General features: G+C 35.8%; 1 protein-coding gene across 4 annotated transcripts in view; it reads right to left on the bottom strand.

The window, feature by feature from the left end:
• Positions 1-374: 374 nt before the first annotated feature.
• baiap2l1a (BAR/IMD domain containing adaptor protein 2 like 1a) overlaps positions 375-20,179 on the bottom strand; it is a 41,610-nt gene continuing 21,805 nt past the window's right edge. The window contains exons 5-14 of one of the 4 annotated variants that reach the window (XM_073828197.1): positions 18,630-18,701; positions 18,386-18,520; positions 15,101-15,253; positions 12,597-12,752; positions 12,312-12,450; positions 11,905-12,118; positions 6,121-6,180; positions 5,846-6,005; positions 1,450-1,490; positions 375-1,363 (exon numbers count right to left, since the gene is read on the bottom strand). In XM_073828197.1, coding sequence (XP_073684298.1) covers positions 1,291-1,363; positions 1,450-1,490; positions 5,846-6,005; positions 6,121-6,180; positions 11,905-12,118; positions 12,312-12,450; positions 12,597-12,752; positions 15,101-15,253; positions 18,386-18,520; positions 18,630-18,701 — 1,203 coding nt within the window. In that variant the 3' untranslated portion in view covers positions 375-1,290. The remainder of the gene's footprint in view (positions 1,364-1,449; positions 1,491-5,845; positions 6,006-6,120; positions 6,181-11,904; positions 12,119-12,311; positions 12,451-12,596; positions 12,753-15,100; positions 15,254-18,385; positions 18,521-18,629; positions 18,702-20,179) is intronic. The other 3 variants (XM_073828198.1, XM_073828199.1, XM_073828200.1) reach the window with 3 other exon arrangements.

Here is a 20,179-nt window from a genome sequence, read left to right as displayed (position 1 = left end):
TGTACTATATGTAAACATCTTTTATGTGAAATATCTTATTCAGATCAGTACTAAATAAACAAGGACATGTATCTTGTATAATCCCTCTTGGTGGGGGGTGTAAACTTTTGACCTCAACTGTATGATGCATCATACCCTTACCTCATATAAACCCGTTTATGACAAATTCAGATTTTTACAATGGACACAGTAAATGTCTTATACTCACCTGCACCAGTGTATGGGACAAATAAAGTGTGATTATCAAATTAAAAATTAATAATCTAGACAGAATAATTATTTACCTTTATCCTGTACAGAACAGGACAATTAAGCTACTATCAAGAATGGAATTTACCAGAACAATGGTAAAATAACATCGAACACATTTCAAATAGTCATATATATCTTTATTTTGGAGTAATGTGGTATGACAAGAACGGGGCAATGAATTAATAATATTAAAATGCAAAAAGAAAAAGGTATGAAAGAAAAGACTGTATCCCCAACATGATAAGATGCTTGCAAAGGCATAACATGTACACAACCTTACAAGACTTAAAAAAAAAAATCAGTATGTATTTAGTTAGTTAGGACCCAAGGATTTCTCTTCCATAGTGAAGAATGTTCACGAGTTTGAGCTGATGTCCAGCTAAAGCCAATAAGCCAACATTCAACTGTGCAGCTAGTAAGAATGTCATCACCACACATTGGACTCATCTTTAACATGAGGAATAATCAATTCAACTAAGTGTCTTTATATTGTCATCTTTTAAAGGTGTAAAGGTGTGAAGAATAAGAATACTACATCAGCGTTTTAAAACAATGAAACCATGATACTGTATAACAAAATGTTAAAATTTAACTAACCCAGAACACTTTGGCAACTGGCAAACCTCACACTGCTTCACTGGATTTTGAAATGAAATATGATTTGGTTATGTGAGGTGTTTCTAATTAGGGGCTGCAATACTCGTACCTTAAAATATACATTTGGGATTTTGCTTTACCCTTACAAGGCCCCATTCATAGAGGACCAATATGGTCAGAAAATAGCTATTCAAGAGCCTGTCAAGTGTATGAATTCAGTTACAATTTAAAACAATAATTTAATCAAAGCCTAAAATTCTTATAAATAATGCCTCCTGTAAATTTTAACCTGCTGGTTTGCATTTTTAGAAACTGTGAGGATTAAAATTGATGTTGTAACAGAAGCCTTTCATTTGGTTCCTCTGCCATATCTGCAATGCATCAATATTGGCAAAACGTCTGAGACTCAACTTCACATCGGGGCAGGGGCTGCATGCAGTCTCATATGATTGGTGCAGATCTGTCATTTGTGACGGTGGGTCGTAGTTTGACCGTGGCAAAAGGATTCCCACCCCTGATGAGGAAAACAACCATTTTGTGATTATAGAGAATGCATTAAAATACTAGTGCGCTGTAGTAATTCTGTTAAAAGATACTCACCCGAGGAATGGCGGCACTGAGTGACCATTTGGCAAAGACGCCTGTTGCAAAAACACAAAAATAAGAATCAAAAAGTGATCAGCATAAATTGCTTCCATTCTTTAAAACTTCAAGCGCAGAGTGGATTTTCCCTGTCAGACTGGTTCGATAAGGATGTCAACACATAATTCTGTCACTTCACCAGCCGACTAAGTACCTGGAACAATCGCAGTGTCCTATGACCTCATCATATGCGTCAGGAATCTTGATAATCTGGAAACGCTTGCTTTCGCTGTCTGAGTGTTGAAAATCTAATCATAACTACTTCAAAAGACCATGAACTGTAAACAGTCAAGGAACATGCAAGTTTCTTTATATGTGAGAGAAGGGTGTACTAGGAACATTTCAGAAAGACCCATACAGGCCTTATTTCATATTACAGGAGTTCTGTCAGGATGACCAAAAACACCATAAAAGTACTTCATAAGACTTTTTTCTGAACAGCAGTTCATAGTGACCACAGAAAAAAAAGACTTTCCCCCTAATTTCCAAAAAACAGCCCACAGGGGTAGTAGCATGGTTTAAGTAACAAAACAACAGACAACGAGTTTGTTTTAAAGAAAGTTGCATGAAGACTTGTGTTCAACAGCAAAATATAAACTCATACAGGTTTGGAATGACATGAGGTTAAGTAAATGAAAGAATTATTATTTTTGGGTGAACTATCCCTTAAAATCCTCATCAAAAGGACAGATTTTGGTCATCAGACCTGCCACAACAGTCCACGTGTGTCTACCAGAGTCACCAGCCCACCATCATATGATCACATTCAAGGTGAATTAGTTGTGGCCAAACACTTTCAATTTGATCTCAATGCCCTGAGGCAGTACATGTGGCTTCGGGTCATTCAGGAGAGGGAGCCAGTTACTCAGATTCAGGTTGACATCAGCTGATATAGTGCAGGTCTAATTCTCGCCACTCTCCCTCACAATGAGAAAACCAGGTAGGGAGCATTTTTCAGATGTCTTTTTATTTTTCACAATGATAGTAATGCAGAGCATTCATCTACCCCTCCCTAGGCCCCCTGGCAAAGAACAAAGGTTACATTATGGCAGGTCCCATAACGTGTCCTTTTGTGGTTATTGCCACTTATGTGGATCTAATTTGATCTAATGTATAGCTGAACAAACACAGCTGGGTCCAAAAAAAGGATACTAGTGTAAATACTTAATATAATAAAATACTTTTTATATTATATAACATATATTTGCATTATTCTCTAATTGAATATAATGTTACAAATTATATTAGAAGCAATAATTGGAGAGAAAAGTTTTAAAATGTATAAGTATTAGTTTGAAGCCTTTTTGTTTTAACAACAGCAGCTCAAGCTTAAAAAAACAAAGTTTGTGTAAATGTTCTCCAGCATGATTTTAAATCATCTAAAAAGCATCTTGAGCTTCAATGGAAGAACATCTATCATACACTGTCTATACAAAGAGTTCACACAATGAGTGTCACAAACTTATTTTTCATGATTAGTCACGTAGAAATAGTGCAGTCTTAAATATTTATTTTTTCATTGAACAAATTAAAACTATATATATATATATATCTCGTTGTATTATTATCATTGTTTTTAACTTCCTGTTTGAATGCTTTCACGATCCTTGGACTTTTTAGGAGTTTAGCCGTTTAAAGTTATGTGATTGCAAAAACCTGCTTCTTTTATTTTATTTTTAATGTATTGTTTTCGTTATAATGTACTGATTCGAGAGCCCGGTCTCATGAAAATGTGTACTAGTAGCACGATTTTCTGTTTCTATTTGGCGTGCTATTAATAAGCTGAAATTAACAATGGCGTGCATATGATATGCATGTGTTTGACGTGCATATAATACGCCGTTTTTGCTTGCACACTCGTATGTGGCTCTACGCATCAACCCTACACCACCAATCCAAACGTAGACCGAGTCCGACTGCATTTATTTAATATGTCAGAAGTGCCGGTACGCAGGAAAAAGTGCAAGTACGCAAAATGATAAAATACAGAAGTGCCTGCGTACTTGCCCACTTCAAGCACTGGAAGCAACATAATATCTGGTTTAACTGAAAGCACTGCTCCTCTGCCGCAGACATAAAGACGCATTGGGAGACCTCGCGCTCGTTCGGCAAAACTGGAAAGCCTCAGAAACTATATTAGGTTTGTCCAATTATGTGTTTATATTTTGTTGCTAGACACTTTTCGCTAGGTTGACAACATTGTGCATCCATTTCTTTAACTATGGGCTAGGTAGTGGGTCAAACAGAAAATGCGCGCTGCATTAATCGTGCACTAATAAAATTAGTGCCGTTAAAATGAATTTGCGTTAACACGTAATTAACGCGTTAATTTTGACAGCCCTAATATATATATCTATATATATATATCTCTCTATATATATCTCTCTCTCTCTCTCTCTCTCTCTCTCTCTCTCTCTCTCTATATATATATATATATATATATATTGTAGTCCCCTACAACAGATTTAAATGCACAAGGTCAGAAAACATTGTAATTTTCTCAGAATATACATTTAATATTAGAGTTATTTCTCAATGATTTCGAAATGATTCGTTCAAATCAGTTTTGTCTGTAAACTTCTCCCGTCCATAAGCCTACTCTGCTTAGTCTTAAAGGAGTAGTTCACTTTCAGAACAAAAATTTACAGGTAACGTACTCACCCTCTTGTCATCCAAGATGGTCATGTCTTTCTTTCTTCACTCGTAAAGAAATTATGTTTTTTGAGGAAAACATTTAATCAATTCTCTCCATATAATGGACTTCTATGGTGCCCCTCAGCTCGAACTTCCAAAATGCAGTTTAACTGCAGCTTCCAAGGGCTCTAAATGATCCCAGCCGAGAAAGAAGGGTCTTATCTAGTGAAACGATCAGTTATTTTCTAAAAACATTTACAATTTCTATACTCTTTACTATCTACACAGAGTACACACAAGACGGGCATTTAAGGTTAAAGATTAGATAAATTGGATTTTTTTTTTTTTTTTTAGAAAATAGCAGATCGTTTTGCTAGATAAGACCCTTCTTTCCTCGGCTTTGATCGTTTAGAGCCCTTTGAAGCTGCATTTTGGAAGTTCAAACTCGGGGGCACCATAGAAGTCCATTATATGGAGAGAAATCCTAAAATGTTTTCCTCAAAAAACATATTTCCTTATAACTGAAGAAAGTTGGATGACAAGGGGGTGAGTACATTATCTGTAAATTTTTGTTCTGAAAGTGAACTACTTCTTTAAGTCTGTTGTGATTGGTCTTTCCATATAAAATGCATAAACAGCAATTTCACAATGATTATAAAGTCTGTGCGCTACACTAAGTTCTTTATTATCAAACCAAGTAATTAGAACAATGACAGTCTACATTAATCTACACATTCTTAGGAGATAGTGGATTCACAGCGAATTATCAGAAATATTTCAGTAAGACAGTAATATCATGGTTTACCTGAAAACCTAAAGCTGTAATAGGTATACATCACATATTAGCACAAAAAACTTGAGAATGTACACATAATGTATCAATCGTACTTACAGGTTGTGGTTCAGAGATGCTTGTTGGTCTAAATAAAGAAGATAAAGACTTATCTTTCATTGGCAAGCGTTTAGTGAATCCGGCATTGAACTCTCCAAGATTAGAGAAGCAGTTCTCGGTAAAATGACGAGCATACAAAAAAGGATTGAATTGTATTGCTGTGGTATCGTGGAAAAAATACATTTTAACCACTGATTCTTCACATCACCAACTTCAGCAATGAAAACAAAACAAACTTGCTTTCACAGCACAGAACACAGCGTTTTCTTGACACAATGTCAACACACTAACTAGCGGAAGTGTTTGTGGGCAGGTTAGACTGTTCCTAATTTGCGGGCAGCAGGGGATTATGCTAATATGTTACAGAGTGACGTATATCGGTATAGGCGATTCAGAATCGGCTCTCTCTTTTGAGAGACAATATCTTCTTAATTTATAATGCACTTTTTTGTTTAACAACTTTGCAGACTGTTTACACTGAAGGATAGCGGTTACAAACTGCAAAAAAGATTTTTCGAAAACCCATATGACCTACTCTTTAAATATTTTATAAAGTGACATTGCTGTGTACATCTGCAAACTGTACTGCATGCATTTTCTACATGTACCCTCTGTGCAGTAGCACAGGCTTCATGTTCGCCCTAGAGGGAAACCTGATCCGATCAGGGGACTCCCTCCCAGAATACACCAAAGAATTTGCCTTCTTTTTTTCAACCACAAAAGGATAAGAGGCCTAGATACTCCTCTCTGTCTCTCTTTACAGAAAACGGCTGTTTTTTCAACTAACTTTCCACTTAGCTTTCCTATTCGCCAGTGCAGTGTGTTTACCATGTTCTGTAGAGAGGGGGTGGAGGGCTTGATGGGTCTGTCCCTGGATGAGTCACTGTAGTCCGGCGGGGGCAGCAGCATGGGTCCCTCCACCTCCTCGTCTTCCTCCGGCTGCTCGGGATCAGTCACATTTTGGCTACGCAATGGGCTCTCAAGTCTGCTGAACAAAATACATAAATTCATGTCTTACTGTTTTGTTAATGGATGTATAAACATTGTTAGTTCCAGCAGGAATTTAATCATTTTCACTCAAATTCAAAGGAAAAGCAGATCACCTGTTTGCACTCACTGGCTCATTGTAAGCACGGCAATAAGATGAGGGAAACCAACCCCGTCTGCAATTGAAAACAAAAAATATCCAGAATGTAAATCAAAAATGGGTACCAGTTCAATTTCCATATGCATTAAGGCTTTTTGAGTTCAACCACTGTATGGCTAATCAAAAATCACTATATTGGTAGAAATGTAAAGTGAAACACTATGTAGTACTAAGAGTACATTTGGTTTTGGTTGCTTAGGAACTGTCACACCGCCAGCTGCGCAACTTTGAACTGAGCCTTCAAGAGTGTGTCAGTGCATTAAGACATATTCACTTCTCAAAATAGTGGTGACAGCATAATGGGTAGTGAGGGAAAATCTGTGGACCTTGGACCTTGTAGAACTGCTCATTAAAATATGCAAAACAAACAAGTATGAGACCACACAAAGCAGAGTCACTGATGCCTTCACTGCAGTAGAATCATTTGACCTCATTTGTATGTTGCTCTGGATGAATGATTATACATAATTGTTAATATAAAGAATAGATGGACTTGTTAGCTTTAAAATTATTCTTTTTTATTTATATGCAACTAGTGCCATCAAATGTATTTGTGAAAACTGTCATCATCAAAAATAAAAATAAAAACAATGTGATTGACTAAATACTACTTTTATTTTTCTGTGGGTGAACTTGCACCAATTAGTTCTTCACTACAAGACTAGTAATGTGTGCTAACAAACTAAATTTTAAGACAGAATACATTGATTTCAAACTGAAAAAAAATGCAAACTTTCTTTCTTCAGCAACTTGCAACTGAAGAAAGAAAGTTTGCATTTATATGTATATGTATATATATATATATATATATATATATATATATATATATATATATATATATATATATATATATATACATATACATACATATACACACACACACACACACACATACAGTCAGGGCCATATATGTTTGGACACTGACACTATTTTTTACTATTTTAGCTGTTGACCAAAACATATTCAAGTTAGAGTTATACAATGAATATGGGCTTAAAGTGCACACTCTGAGCTTAATTTTTTTTAGGGCAGTCTCATCAAATTGGTAGAAAGGTTAAGGAATTACAGCTCTTTAATATGTACCTCCCCCCTTTTTCAAGGGACCATAAGTAATTGGACAGTTGACTCAAAAGCTGTTTCATGGACAGTTGTGGGCTATTCCTTCATTTTTTCTACATCAATTAACCAGGTAAAAGGTTTGGAGCTGATTCTAAGTGTGCCATTTGCATTTGCTCTGAACCAATCATGCAGTCAAAGGAGCTCTGCATGCAAGTAAAACAGACAATTGATAGGCTTCAAAAACAAAAGAAATGCATCAGAGAGATAGCAGGAACATAAGGAGTGGCCAAATCAGTTTGGTGAATTCTGAGAAGAAAAATAACACACTGGTGAGCTCAGCAACATAGTAATGCCTGGATGGTCACAAAAGACGACAGTATGGTGGATGATTGGATGATCCTCCCCATGGTAATAAAACATTTTATAACATCCAGTGAAGAATACAGTACTCTCCAGGAGGTAGGCGTGTCACTGTCAAAGTCTACAATCAAGAGAAGACTTCCAGGAGCAAAATTAGAGAGGGTTTACCACAAGGTGCAAACAAGGCCAGATTAGACTTTGTCAAAAAACATTTAAAAATGCCAGACCACTTCTGGAAAAGCATTTTTTGGACTGCTGAAATTAAAATCAACATGTACCAGAATGACGGGAAGAAAAAAGTATGGGGAAGGCTTGGAACAGCTCATAATCCAAAGCCTACAACATCATCATCTGTGGAACATGGTGGAGCAGTGTAATGGCATGAGCATGCATGGCTTCCAGTGGCACTGGGTTACCAGTGTTTAGTGATGATGTGACAGAAGACAGAAGCAGCCGGAAGAATTCAGAAGTGTATAGGGATATACTGTCTGCCCAGATTCAGTTAAATGGAGCAAAGTTGTTTGGGCGGCTCTTCATAGTACAAATGGACAATGACCTAAAACATACAGCAAAAGCAACCCAGGAGTTTTTAAAGGTAAAAAAGTGGAATATTCTGCAATGGCCAAGTCAATCTTCTGATTTCAAATTGATTGAGCACTTGCTGAAGACAAAACTAAAGGCAGAAAGACCCACAAACCAACAACAACTGAAGTCAGCTGCAGTAAAGGCCTGGCAAAGCACCACAAAGGAGGAAACGCAGTCTATGGTGATGTCCATGAGTTCCAGACTTAAGACAGTCATTGCCTGCAAAGGATTCTCAACAAAATATTAAAAATGAACATTTTATTTATGATTATATTTATTTGTTCAATTACTTTTGAGCCCCTGAAAATGGGGGGGTCTGTGAATAAAAATGGTTGTAAATTTCTTAGCATTTTATGTTATATTTTTGTTCAACCCCTTGAATTAAAGCTTAAAGTCTGCACTTCAATTTCATCTTGATTGTATCATTTTAAAACTATTCTAGAGGCATACAGAGCCGAAATGATGAAAAGTGTGTCATTGTCCAAATATATATGGACCTGACTATATATACACTTTTTAACCTCAAATGCTCATCGTCTAGCTCTTCTATGCAAATGCATACTCTGTGCACTCTGGTTCAAGACGGTTTAAAAAAAAAAACTCCCATCTCATTTTCTCCTCCAATTTCAAAATCGCCCTACATCACAGTTTTACCTTTTTTTTTGCATGATGTAGATTTTCAATATACTTTAACTGTATTGAAACCATTGAAGCCCACTATAGAGAAAATCAGATCAATAGAACAATGTAAACACTGCCATTCAAAAGTTAAGGATCAGTAAGACTTGTAATGTTTTAAATAAGTCTCTTATGCTTAACAAGGCTTCATGTATTTGGTCAGGAAGAAACCCAGTAATCTTGCGAAATGTATGGTTAAAATAATGGTTTCTATTTTAATATACTTCAAAAAATAATTTTTTCCTGTGATGCAAAGCTGAATTTTTATCAGCCATTACTCCATTCTTAAATGTCACATGACCCTTTGGAAATCATTCTAATATGCTTATTTATTATTAGAATTGTTTATGTTGGCAACAGTTGCCAAATATTTATTTCGAACCTGTGATACTTTTTTTTTTCAGGATTCTTTGATAAATAAAATGTTAAAAAGACAACAATATACGTCTTTGCTATCACTTTTTATCAATTTAACACATCCTTGCTGAATAAAAGCATGAATTTCTTTCAGAAAAAAAAAAAAATATATATACTGACCTTAAACGGCAGTGTATATTGTTAGAAAAGATTTCCATTTTAAATGCATGCTGTTCTTTTTAACCCTTTATTCATTAAAGAATCCTAAAAAAAAAGTATCACAGGTTCCAAATAAATATTGAGCAGGACAACTTTTTCCAGAACTGATAACAAATCAGCATATTAGAATGATTTCTGAAAAATCATGTAACACTGAATACTGGAGTAATGATGCTGAAAATTCCTGCTTAGTTAAACAGGAATAAATTAGATTTTAATTTTTATTAAAATAGAAAAAAATTCAATTAAACACATAAAAAAAACATCAAATAAACACAGCCTTGATGAGCAAAAGAAACTTCTTTAAAAAAAAAAAAAAAAACTATAAAAATCTTACTGATCCCAAACTTTTGAACAGCAGTTCGAACAACTTTCAGTTGGAAATAAAAGACAGACACCCCTCATTGTGTCTAAATGAAGGCACCACTTTTGCTTTGTGCAATGTACAATAAATTTAGGCCTCAAACAAATAAGAATACTGCCATGCAAAGGCTTACGACAACAAAATGTTTGTTTCCTCTCAATGATGTATGAAAGCATGTTGAACATGTCACACCAAATTTTGCAAATTAGGAGAGTTAATCTAATGAACAGAAGCATGAAACCAGTCTTTCCAGCTCAGAAAAGCTGATGTTGCTAACATTTAAGTCAAAGGGTAACACAGACACAAATAATGTATGACTGAAAAGAAGCAACGTCCTCAGTATCCCTCATGTTGTTCCAAACCTGTAAGGCTTACTTTCTTCTGCAGAATGCAAAAGACAACATTTTGAAGAATGTTTTAACTGTTTTTGTTATATAATATAATATATTCATCAAATATATATATATATATATACAGTTGCAATCAAAATTATTCAACCCCCCCAGAGACTGCAGTACTTTACAAATGTTTTTTGCTCTTTCTGAAGATCCAGGACTAAATTGCATCTACAACAGTTTTCTGGCATATTAAAAAGTGATAATGTCAATATATAATTTAATGTTTTCGAGTTATAGGATTTTTTAATAACACAGCTATGTCAAAATTATTCAACCCCCATTCAACATTGCTGTTTTAAGACAGTTATTTTTATGGTCAGGAACAAAATTGTCTTTACAAGTCCCTAGAGACACAGCTGGCAGCCGTATTCCTTAAATTAATGTGTGTTGAACCAGAAAACCTTTGAGGCTGTTGAACAAAAAAGCACAATATCATAAAATGTTTGATCAGATCAACTGAGAAAAACTTGCAATGTACAGCCAAAGACTTGCAAGATGACCCAATGAAAAATATTTCAATGCTGTGTACAAGAGGAACACTAGACAAGTGTAGTCTTCATGTTGAGGAATCTTGCTGAATACCACTCTTGACCAAGAAGAACAAAAAGGCTGCCTTGAACATGCCAAAATTCATTTGGATAGACCTGTGGAGTGCTGGAAGAATGTTTTATGGAGTGATGTGACCAAACTGGACCTTTTTGGGCGTATGGATCAGCAGTATGTCTGGTGCAAAAATGACAAAGCTTATAAGCAGAAGAACACCATCTCCTTCATCAAACATGGAGGTGGGCCAGTCCTGTTATGGGGTTGTTTTACTGTAGCAGGAAGTGGAAAACATGACCATACAAAGGATATCATTGATTTATGAAAGTATAAGAACATTTTGGCAAACATTGTGATGCCTTTTGTGCAAAGTCTAAAGCTAATAATCAATGGACTTTCCTGCAGGACAATCATCCTAAAGTATACATTCAAATCTACTTAAGCTTGGTTTAGGAATCAGTCATAGAATGTTTCCAAGTGGCCTGTTCAGTTTCCAGATTTAATTCTCATTGAAAATACATGGTTGAATTTGAAGCAAGCAGTGGCAAAGTAAAAACCAAAGATTATAAGTGATCTGAAAGCTTTATCAGGGGAGGAATGACCCAAGATTGCAGCAGAAAGGTGACAGAAGCATCTAAGCACTTCCAGGCAGTGTTTATTGGTGGTTTTAAAGAATAAAAGATTCTACACCAAATTTACTTTCAGGTGTTGAATAATTTTGAACAATTCGATTTTTTGTCATTATTCATCAACTTACGTTCTCAGAATTACTCAAATGTGTATTAATAAACTTTCTTTAATAGTTTACTCATGCCTTTGTTGAATTGTTTTCACAAAATGTTGTTCTCTGCAGCAAAATGTCTCGCAGGTCAAGGGGGTTGAATAATTTTGATTGCAACTGTATATATATATATATATATATATATATATATATATATATATATATATAAAAAATCAAAGTCAATGGTGTCCAAAATAAATAAAAAAAATACTGGACTCTGATGACTTTTACTGTATAGAAAGTAAGTCATATGAAAAGTATATATATAAAAAGTATGACAAAGTCGTGTGACATTGGAACGTCACGAGGGCGAGTAAATGAAGCAATAAATTTCATTTTTGGTCGACCTATTCCTTTAAGGATGGAAAAAGCAGTCCTCTATAATGGTTCACTTACTGTCCAGTATGTTCTAGTTCTCCGTACAACCATCCATCCCTCTCCTCTTGAATAAGCAGTGTAATGATGTCTCCATCTTCAAAGCTCAGCAGGGTCTGATTATTCCCTGCTGTATGGGGGAAGATAGTTTGCACCCTGGTCTTCTTCGCCGCATCAATGCCGCTAGACACAGACTCAGACCTTGACAAGCCGTTTCCATCTAGGCTGTCTTGATCTGTACATTTCAAAACAAGTGCAATTTATGTGACATTAACGAAAGAAATTTTGTGGCAGTAATCAACTAGATTAGTAATCACAGTAAAATTTCAAGGAGTGCTTCATCAACACAAAGACTAGTGCGCTTGATTGTTGAGAGCAGAAGAAATGAAGTCTGATTAGATCAAAGTGTGAGGGAGCTATCAGCTTGCCTGAGTACTGCTCTGATGAGATTGGGCTTTTGGGAATGTCCTGGGAGAACATGTTGGCCAGTGGGCTTGTGTGGGCTTTGAGTGACGGGGCTGGTGGTGGAACAATTGAACCGGAATTGGTCTGAGGAGAAAAAAAATGCTACAACGGAGATACAAAGTGAACAAAAACTCAATCAGTTGATGTTCTAGTTAAACAAGTGAATTTTATATGGCTCTCACAACAAATTAGCATTTACACATACTCATATGTTAATGGTGATACTCTCTTTTCTGTGCGAGACTAACCCTGTCACTGCGCTCCAACGTAGGCGAGGACTCTGGTATGACTGACATTGGAGTCCGCAAACCTTCAATCATGGTTATCACTGTGTCGGGCACCCTAGTGGCATCAGTACACTTGTCTTGCCAGCTGGGCAATTTGACGTTCAGCATCTCCTTGGCCTGTGGGGGAAAGTGCAAAAATAGTTAATAAAGGAAGAAAGGCAAAACAAGGTACACTACCATTCAACAGGTCTTTTGGCAATAAATTAATGCTTTTTTATTCAGTATAAACAAACTAAATTGACAAAAGTTACAGTTAAATGTTACAAAAGATTTCTATTATAACAAAAAAAAAAATTTGAACGCCCTATTAATCAAATAATCCTGAAAAGATGTATCATGGTTTCCACAAAAATATTAATCAGCACAACTGTTTTCATCATTTCTGAATCATGTAACATTAAAAAACTGGGGTACCAACACAGGAATTAATTATATATATATATATATATATATATATATATATATTATAATATAGCTGCAAGTAGGCATTTAAGGCAGTTAAGCACATGTGAAAAAAGACATTATTTAGCAAGCAAATCATTTTTGGCAATTTTGGCAAATCCAAGTAATTTACCATAGAAATATGATTTTTAGGGTTTCAAGTACATAACGGTGAAACCCTGCTGTAATTGTTAGAATCGTTCCAGATCAGCAATCCCCATATTAAACTGATCGGGCAGACCACTTGGACTTGGAGGGATGGTAGCACTCTGCAACAACATCACCAAGGCTTTTCCCAATTGGCCTGACGATCAAAAGTACGTAATTGCTCCTAAAACTCCTAAACTGTAAGTCGCAGGCTCAAGTGTCTATGTCATTAAAATCAGGCTCATGCTGGACAAAATGATTTTGAAAAACGTACTTTTGCCAACTAGTCTTAGTTTTTTTGCCTGATCAGAACCAAACCAGTGCATAAAGATTCTCTGGGGAGTGAATATCAATAATTATCAAAAGAAAAACAAATGTTGAACTTTCGACTCACTGTTGCAAAGGGGAGCCAAAAATTCAAAAAGGGCAGGGACACTTTTATTTAAATGCCTATAACTCCTGAACGGAATGAGATATCTCTGCCAAACACGGAACACTCATGTAAGAGCTCAATCTGAGGTCACAGGAAAAATTGCAGCGCTTAGCCACTTGGTGGCGCTATAAAAGGAAAAAACAAAAATGGCTTTAACTGCGCAAGCAGTTCTATCAATGTGAAAATCTGTGTTCGTGGTTGTGGTCTGAAGTGCCACTAGGGTGCTATATCGCATTTTTCAAGGGTGTAAACAATTGTACATCGCATGGTTTTCCACACATACATGTGTTATTCGTATCATACGATAGAACTTCTCATTCCGGACAAATTTGCCTTTAAAAGCACTGCTGTCCAAATTTACCAAATCCTATAAAGCCTAAAGAAAAACTCAAAACTTCACGAAACCTGCTGAGCACATGTGACAGGTGATTCTAAACAAGCATGCAAAAAAAATTGAACTTTCGACTCACCATCGCAAAGGGACGCCAAAATGTTTGAAAGGGACGGTGCCACTTTTAGTAAAATGCCTGTAACTCTTGTATGGGATGAGCCACTTGGTGGCACTATAAAAATGGGTATAACTACACAACCATTTGTCCTAACAACATGAAAATCACTGTGCATGATCTTGATCTAAAGTGCCACAAGGGTCTATTTAAGGACATTTACGCATCTCAAAAAACATGGCCGATGAAGTTTGAGTACCTATTAGAAAAGGTTAAAGGAGGCCGATCGGAATGAAACTCGGTGAGTCTGTTTGACTTATGGCTCCAAAGGTTATTAGTTATAGTGCCACCAATTGGCCAATTGTCTCATTCCATTCTGGAGTTACAGGCATTTTACTAAAAGTGGACCTGCCCCTTTCAAATGTTTTGGCATCCTAATATTTACACTCCAGAGAATCTTCCTGCACTGGTTTGTTTCTGATGGGGCGAAAAACCTAGGACAAGTTTGCAAAAGTAGGTTTTTCAAAAAATCCAAAACAACCGAAAATTTCGCTGTGAGCCAAGGATTCCAATGACTTAAGATACTTGAGCAGCGACTGACGGTTTAGTTATGAGCGATTTCTGACTTTTGTTAGCTGTAGCTCCCCCATCAGGCCGATTGGGATGAGTCTTGGTGACAATGTCGGCACTGTGGATGTGGATTTCAAGTCTCTACGATCTATGGTTTGTCTACACAATCAGTTTGATGTGGAGATTGCTGATTCTTGGCCATTCTAACAACTACAATAGAGTTTACTGTATTTTTGATAAAAATAAATCAGGCCTTGGTGAGCATAAGAGACTTCTTTCCAAAATATATAAAAAAAAAAAAGTAACATTATTGTACATGTACCATTGATTCTACATTTCTGTTGTTCCCAAGTCTAACAACACTAACTGGATCATCAGTGAGTTTAATATTTTTTAAATCAGAAAGCTGAATATTCTCAGTGGGTCACCTTGTCGTTGAAGGCTGCTAGTTGATAGGTGAAAGCACAGTGTTTGTCCACTAGAAAGCAGAACCTTCTTTTCTCTTCCAGCAGAGCTTCCTTACATCCTTCTGCAATAAACATCTGCATGTCTGTCTGACGGGATGAGATGGTCTCCATACACTAAAGATGATAATGATCATAAGATATGGCATTACATGACACTTTCATAGTGGTCAGCTAGAAAGGGACAATCTTAAATAAACCTTAATGGGACAGACTGCATTGAGAAACACAAACAAAACAATATGTCAACATCAAGATTATGAAGTCCACACAGTCAACACCCTCATGCTAATGCAGTAATTGTCTCGTGAGTAATTTTTTTTCCCAGACTGAGGATTCATTGCTTTTATAGAACAGAGCTGTTACCCAGCAGACCTGTGAAAATGACACCAGAAACAGAGCTCTGTTCTTCTTCCCAGGATTCCCCTCGCTATTATAGTTCTGTGCAAGTTGTCATAGTGACCATGAACGTTTCTTGTTTCCTTGGAGTTGTTTTGAGAATATTTTTTTTTATTCGCAGATCATGCCTGGACAAGAAAATCCTACACCAGTATTGTCATACAGCAGTGCGTTATGTATATGAATGATATGACTTCATGGCTACATGAAATAATTTGGTGGACATGTCCTGACATATTTTTGGATTAGATTTCAGTCCTGCTAAGATAAATGACATCTCACTGATTAAAAATATAGTGGTTTACTAGGGGTGGGAATCTTTCGTTACCTTACGATTTGATTCAAAACGGGTCACAAATCAATTAAAATCAATTCACGATTATTCGATTTTTAATCACGATTCACAATTTTTCATAAAAATTTTTGTGTACATTGGACATCAAACACACCAGTATTTTAATACAAAAACACACCAGTCTATAGTATGGGTACTCCCGATGGGTCAAAAATATTTTATAATCCTATTAACTTCCTAATAAATCAAAACTATTTTACACTTCCCATATGGGATGAGTCTGAATCCAATCATACTGTGTTCAAAAAGGAAATTACATATACTATGAACCCCAGAAAAAAATATTTCAGTGCTTTCTCTCACAATTATATCATTGGGTATCTATACTGTATATAAATTGTGGGCATCAGGGAGCCGTTATTAGTATTGATCACACGGAGCAGTGGTAGACCTACTTACCACATTTTACAAGATTGGATGTTTGTCAGTTGTGCTCAGGATCTGCAAATTATTCACCATCGTCCTATCATTCATCTCTTCTTACTCTGTTTATGTGGTAACTGGTAAGTGAAATATATAGTATATTATGCACCCTAATGTAACAGGCTACCGTTAGTACGGCTAACCATGTCCCTTTAGTGACTCCGTAGAATGAGTTTTTCTTTTTTACATCCCTTTTCGAATACTTCCCATAATAACAAAAGATCAATCATTAATGTAATATTTTTCCAAACACTTGCCCTTGATGAAAATGGGGCAGAATGTATTTGTTTTTCCTCCTCAATTGCTGTTTTGTTCTGGAATTATGCTATTATTACTATACTAGAAATTTGTGAATCGATTCAAATCGCTAGACTGAATCGCGATTCATATGTGAATCGATTTCAAGTTTTCATATGTGACCCTAGAACAAAAAAAACGTTTTAAGTAGCACAGGTATATTTGTAGCTATAGCCAAAAACACATTGTATGGGTCAAAATTATCGATTTTTCTTTTACACCAAAAAGCATTAGGAAATTAAGATCATGTTCCATGAAAATATTCTGTAAATTTCCTACCATAAATATATAAAAATGTAATACTTGATTAGTAATATGCATTGCTAAGAACTTTTTTTGGACAACTTTAAAAGTGATTTTCTCAGTATCTCCAGATTTTCAAATAGTTGTATATCGGCCAAATACTGTCCTTTTCTAACAAACCATACATCAATGGAAGGCTTACATATTTAGCTTTCATATGATGTAGAAGTCTAAATTTAAAAAAAAATTACCCTTATGACTGATTTTGTGGTCCAGGGTCACATATGTACTTCATTTGCCATGACTTAAAATGTTTTCAGGCTTTTTTGCCTTAAAAGGACAGTAGAAGGACAGACAGAAAATCATGGAAGAGGAGAAAGGGCAATTTGACCGGGAAAGCACCTCAAGCCAGGACTAAAATTTGGGTTGCCCGAAATAGCAACCTCACCATATGTCAGAGCAATGGCTTGAATCCAAAATGATTATTTTAAGTTTGATTTTGTGTTTACAGGGCAATTTGAAGTTAATTTCAGACTCATTGTGATCTGCGAAGCAAACACAAATTGCACAATGACTGAAAAGCATTTTATTGTGAATGTTTGGTTCAGTGAAAACAATTTGCATGATTGTGAGTGATGCTTTGTTAAACTCAGCAGCGGCTCAGTTCAATTTTCTTTCAGACATCTGTCTCAAAACAAGACTGAAATAAACTCTGAAGCAAACACATTACATGAAAAAGTTTCCATTGCTAACTTTTCAAAGAAACAATGTGCCTTTCAAAGGAGGAAGACAATGGTGATGTTGTGCTATTAAAACTGACTATTAAAATCTGCTGCAATAGATTCAGTGTCAAGTGTCAAATCATGTTCCTAATATTGAGCCAGAAACTAAATTGAATAGAGCTGTTCCTATTTATCATGCAGAGCCAACCCTTCATGATGGCTTTCCTCGAGAACCTTCTATTTGCTTTTAGAATAGCAGGTTTGGATTTATAAGTAATATAATGTCATATAAAATTACAGACTGTCAAACTTCAAACATTAATTTTAAAGTCAGTTTTTTGTTGCTGTACAAGAACTATAACGCTTAACTCATCAAGCATGTAAACACATCCTTGTGATAGTTGTAGTCTTCATTAAAGTTTCTCATGAACATTCTCTCATGGATAAATGTTATGGTTTGTCATCTTATTCAATTGAAAGATCTTTCACAACAGACTTCTCTCCAGTGATTCATCTGCCTTCAGTTTTAAGTGCAACACCTACATCTTATAATCCAATATGACATGCACAGAACCAAGTCCCTGCCTATTTAAGTCCTATCCCTATGTTTCTTTTTACACTCAGATATACGTCACAATATGACAGAGAAGACCTGTCACTACTTCCATTCATCATGACTTTAAGCAACTTGTTAGCAACTTAGTCCACACAGCACCTTTAAAATTCATGACTGAGGTATGACCGTGTAATTTATGTTCAAGTCAAGTAATATTAAAAAAAAAAAAAAAAAAAAACACAAGAAACCCTCACCTCATTTTCTTTGACCTCATACTTGGACGAATGCTTCCCTTGACTTTTCCTGCGTAGTTTTTTCAGGTCAGCCTGTGATTTGTCCAAGAAGTCTTGCTTCAATTTGTGTTCTGACTGATATCTTTTGAAAGTGGCCTAGAGGGATTGTAACACAACAGTGTCCATAAGATGCTCGCACAGATGAGGGAATTGTAAGCATTGCTTGATTGACAAAGAGAAAAACATGCAAAAATATAATACTTACATTCATGTACTTGATATCCATATCAGTTTTTCTTTCCAATTCAGTGATGAGCTCTCTGTTGAACTTCTTGAACTGTAGCAACAAGGTTAATGGAGATAAATCACCACAGAGTGATAAAAATCAATAGCAGTGAAATTGCATGAAGTCACTCAATAATTCTGCAACAATGATACTGTGCAATAGAGAATGCCAGCAAAAAATGTTATCTTATCAGCTTAGGTGGTTAAATATTCATAACACTGTGAGTTTGAATACTTAAGATCATCCGATAAAAAATGGTTTGGGAGGAAGAAATGCTCTGAAAGTCAAGAAGACAGCAGAGGGTCAGCCCTCAGTACAGTCACATACCTCAGGTAAGTTCAGCACACACACTATCCCAAAGGCAAAATATTATTGTATGATTTATAATGTCAGCGTTTAAGTAGTTTCAAAATCAAGTGACTACAAAAATTGAAAGTTTAAAGTTACAAATACACAAAAATCTCATGTTTCTCCAATAGCACTGACTGCTACAGTTCTGCTTATAGATCTAAATAAAACTAAATATTCCTTGAAGATGTTTATTTCATAAAAATTACATTTTGAAGTTTCAGTACTTTTTAGTTTTATACACCACTTTCAAACATTTGGGGTCAGAGCTTTTTTTTTAAGATTTTAAAAGTATTCTCTTAAATCTAAAAACAGCTTTTGCTGAAACCAAGCTACCAAAACAACTTGTTTTGGATTTTGTCTCAATATTACGTAATAGTGCGATGAAAGGCCACCCTACAAAATCAGCAAAAACAACATTATCTTCCAAGGGATTCTAATGCTAGGAAAGTTGCTATTTATTTTCACATATGTGACCCTGAACCACAAAACCAGTCTTAAGTAGCACAGGTATATTCTATATCTTTTACACTCTCAAAAAGGATGTGTTAATTTTTTACACATTGTTTGTGTTATGTCTATTTTAGCACATTTTGTGTTACTTTGTGTTAAATGTGTGTTAAAAATGAAAAAGAAAAAAGAAAATATCCAACACAGTGTGTCCAACACAATATGTGTTAAATATCAGCCAATCACATTGCTGCTTGCCTCACTTCATGAGCACTACTGAGACAAGCTAATTTCCTCGTGCTGCAAGTTTTCATCGTCAGGACATAACTTCAATGTGTGAAGGTAAGAAATGTTTGTATTTGCCATTATACGTTTTTAAAATGTCTTTTGTGATCGTTTGGAGACGGTCGAGGGGCATTTGGCACATATACGTGGTAAAATTGCCTCACGAATGGCGATGCGAGCTGCGCCTGCGTCTGCGGCACATCACGACGGTGGGAGCTTATTTTAACAAGCTTTATAGTTTCTTTTGTTGGATTAATTGTGAACAGAATCGCTTTTAATTCATCATTGACACGGTGTAGTGCTAATGAGAAAATGCATTCGTTCGTCGCGTCTTTCTCTTTGAAAATGAACAGCTTCGTTGTGACATGTATTGTGCAAATTGCCCTAAGACGCTAACATAATCTCTAATGCTAAAGCTTTTCTTGCCTTTTTAGCTATCGCTATTT

This window comes from Garra rufa, chromosome 22 (assembly GCF_049309525.1).
Source record: "Garra rufa chromosome 22, GarRuf1.0, whole genome shotgun sequence".
NCBI lineage: Eukaryota > Metazoa > Chordata > Actinopteri > Cypriniformes > Cyprinidae > Garra > Garra rufa.
Note: the sequence above shows the minus strand (reverse complement) of the source record. Positions and strands in the feature narration are given on the sequence as shown.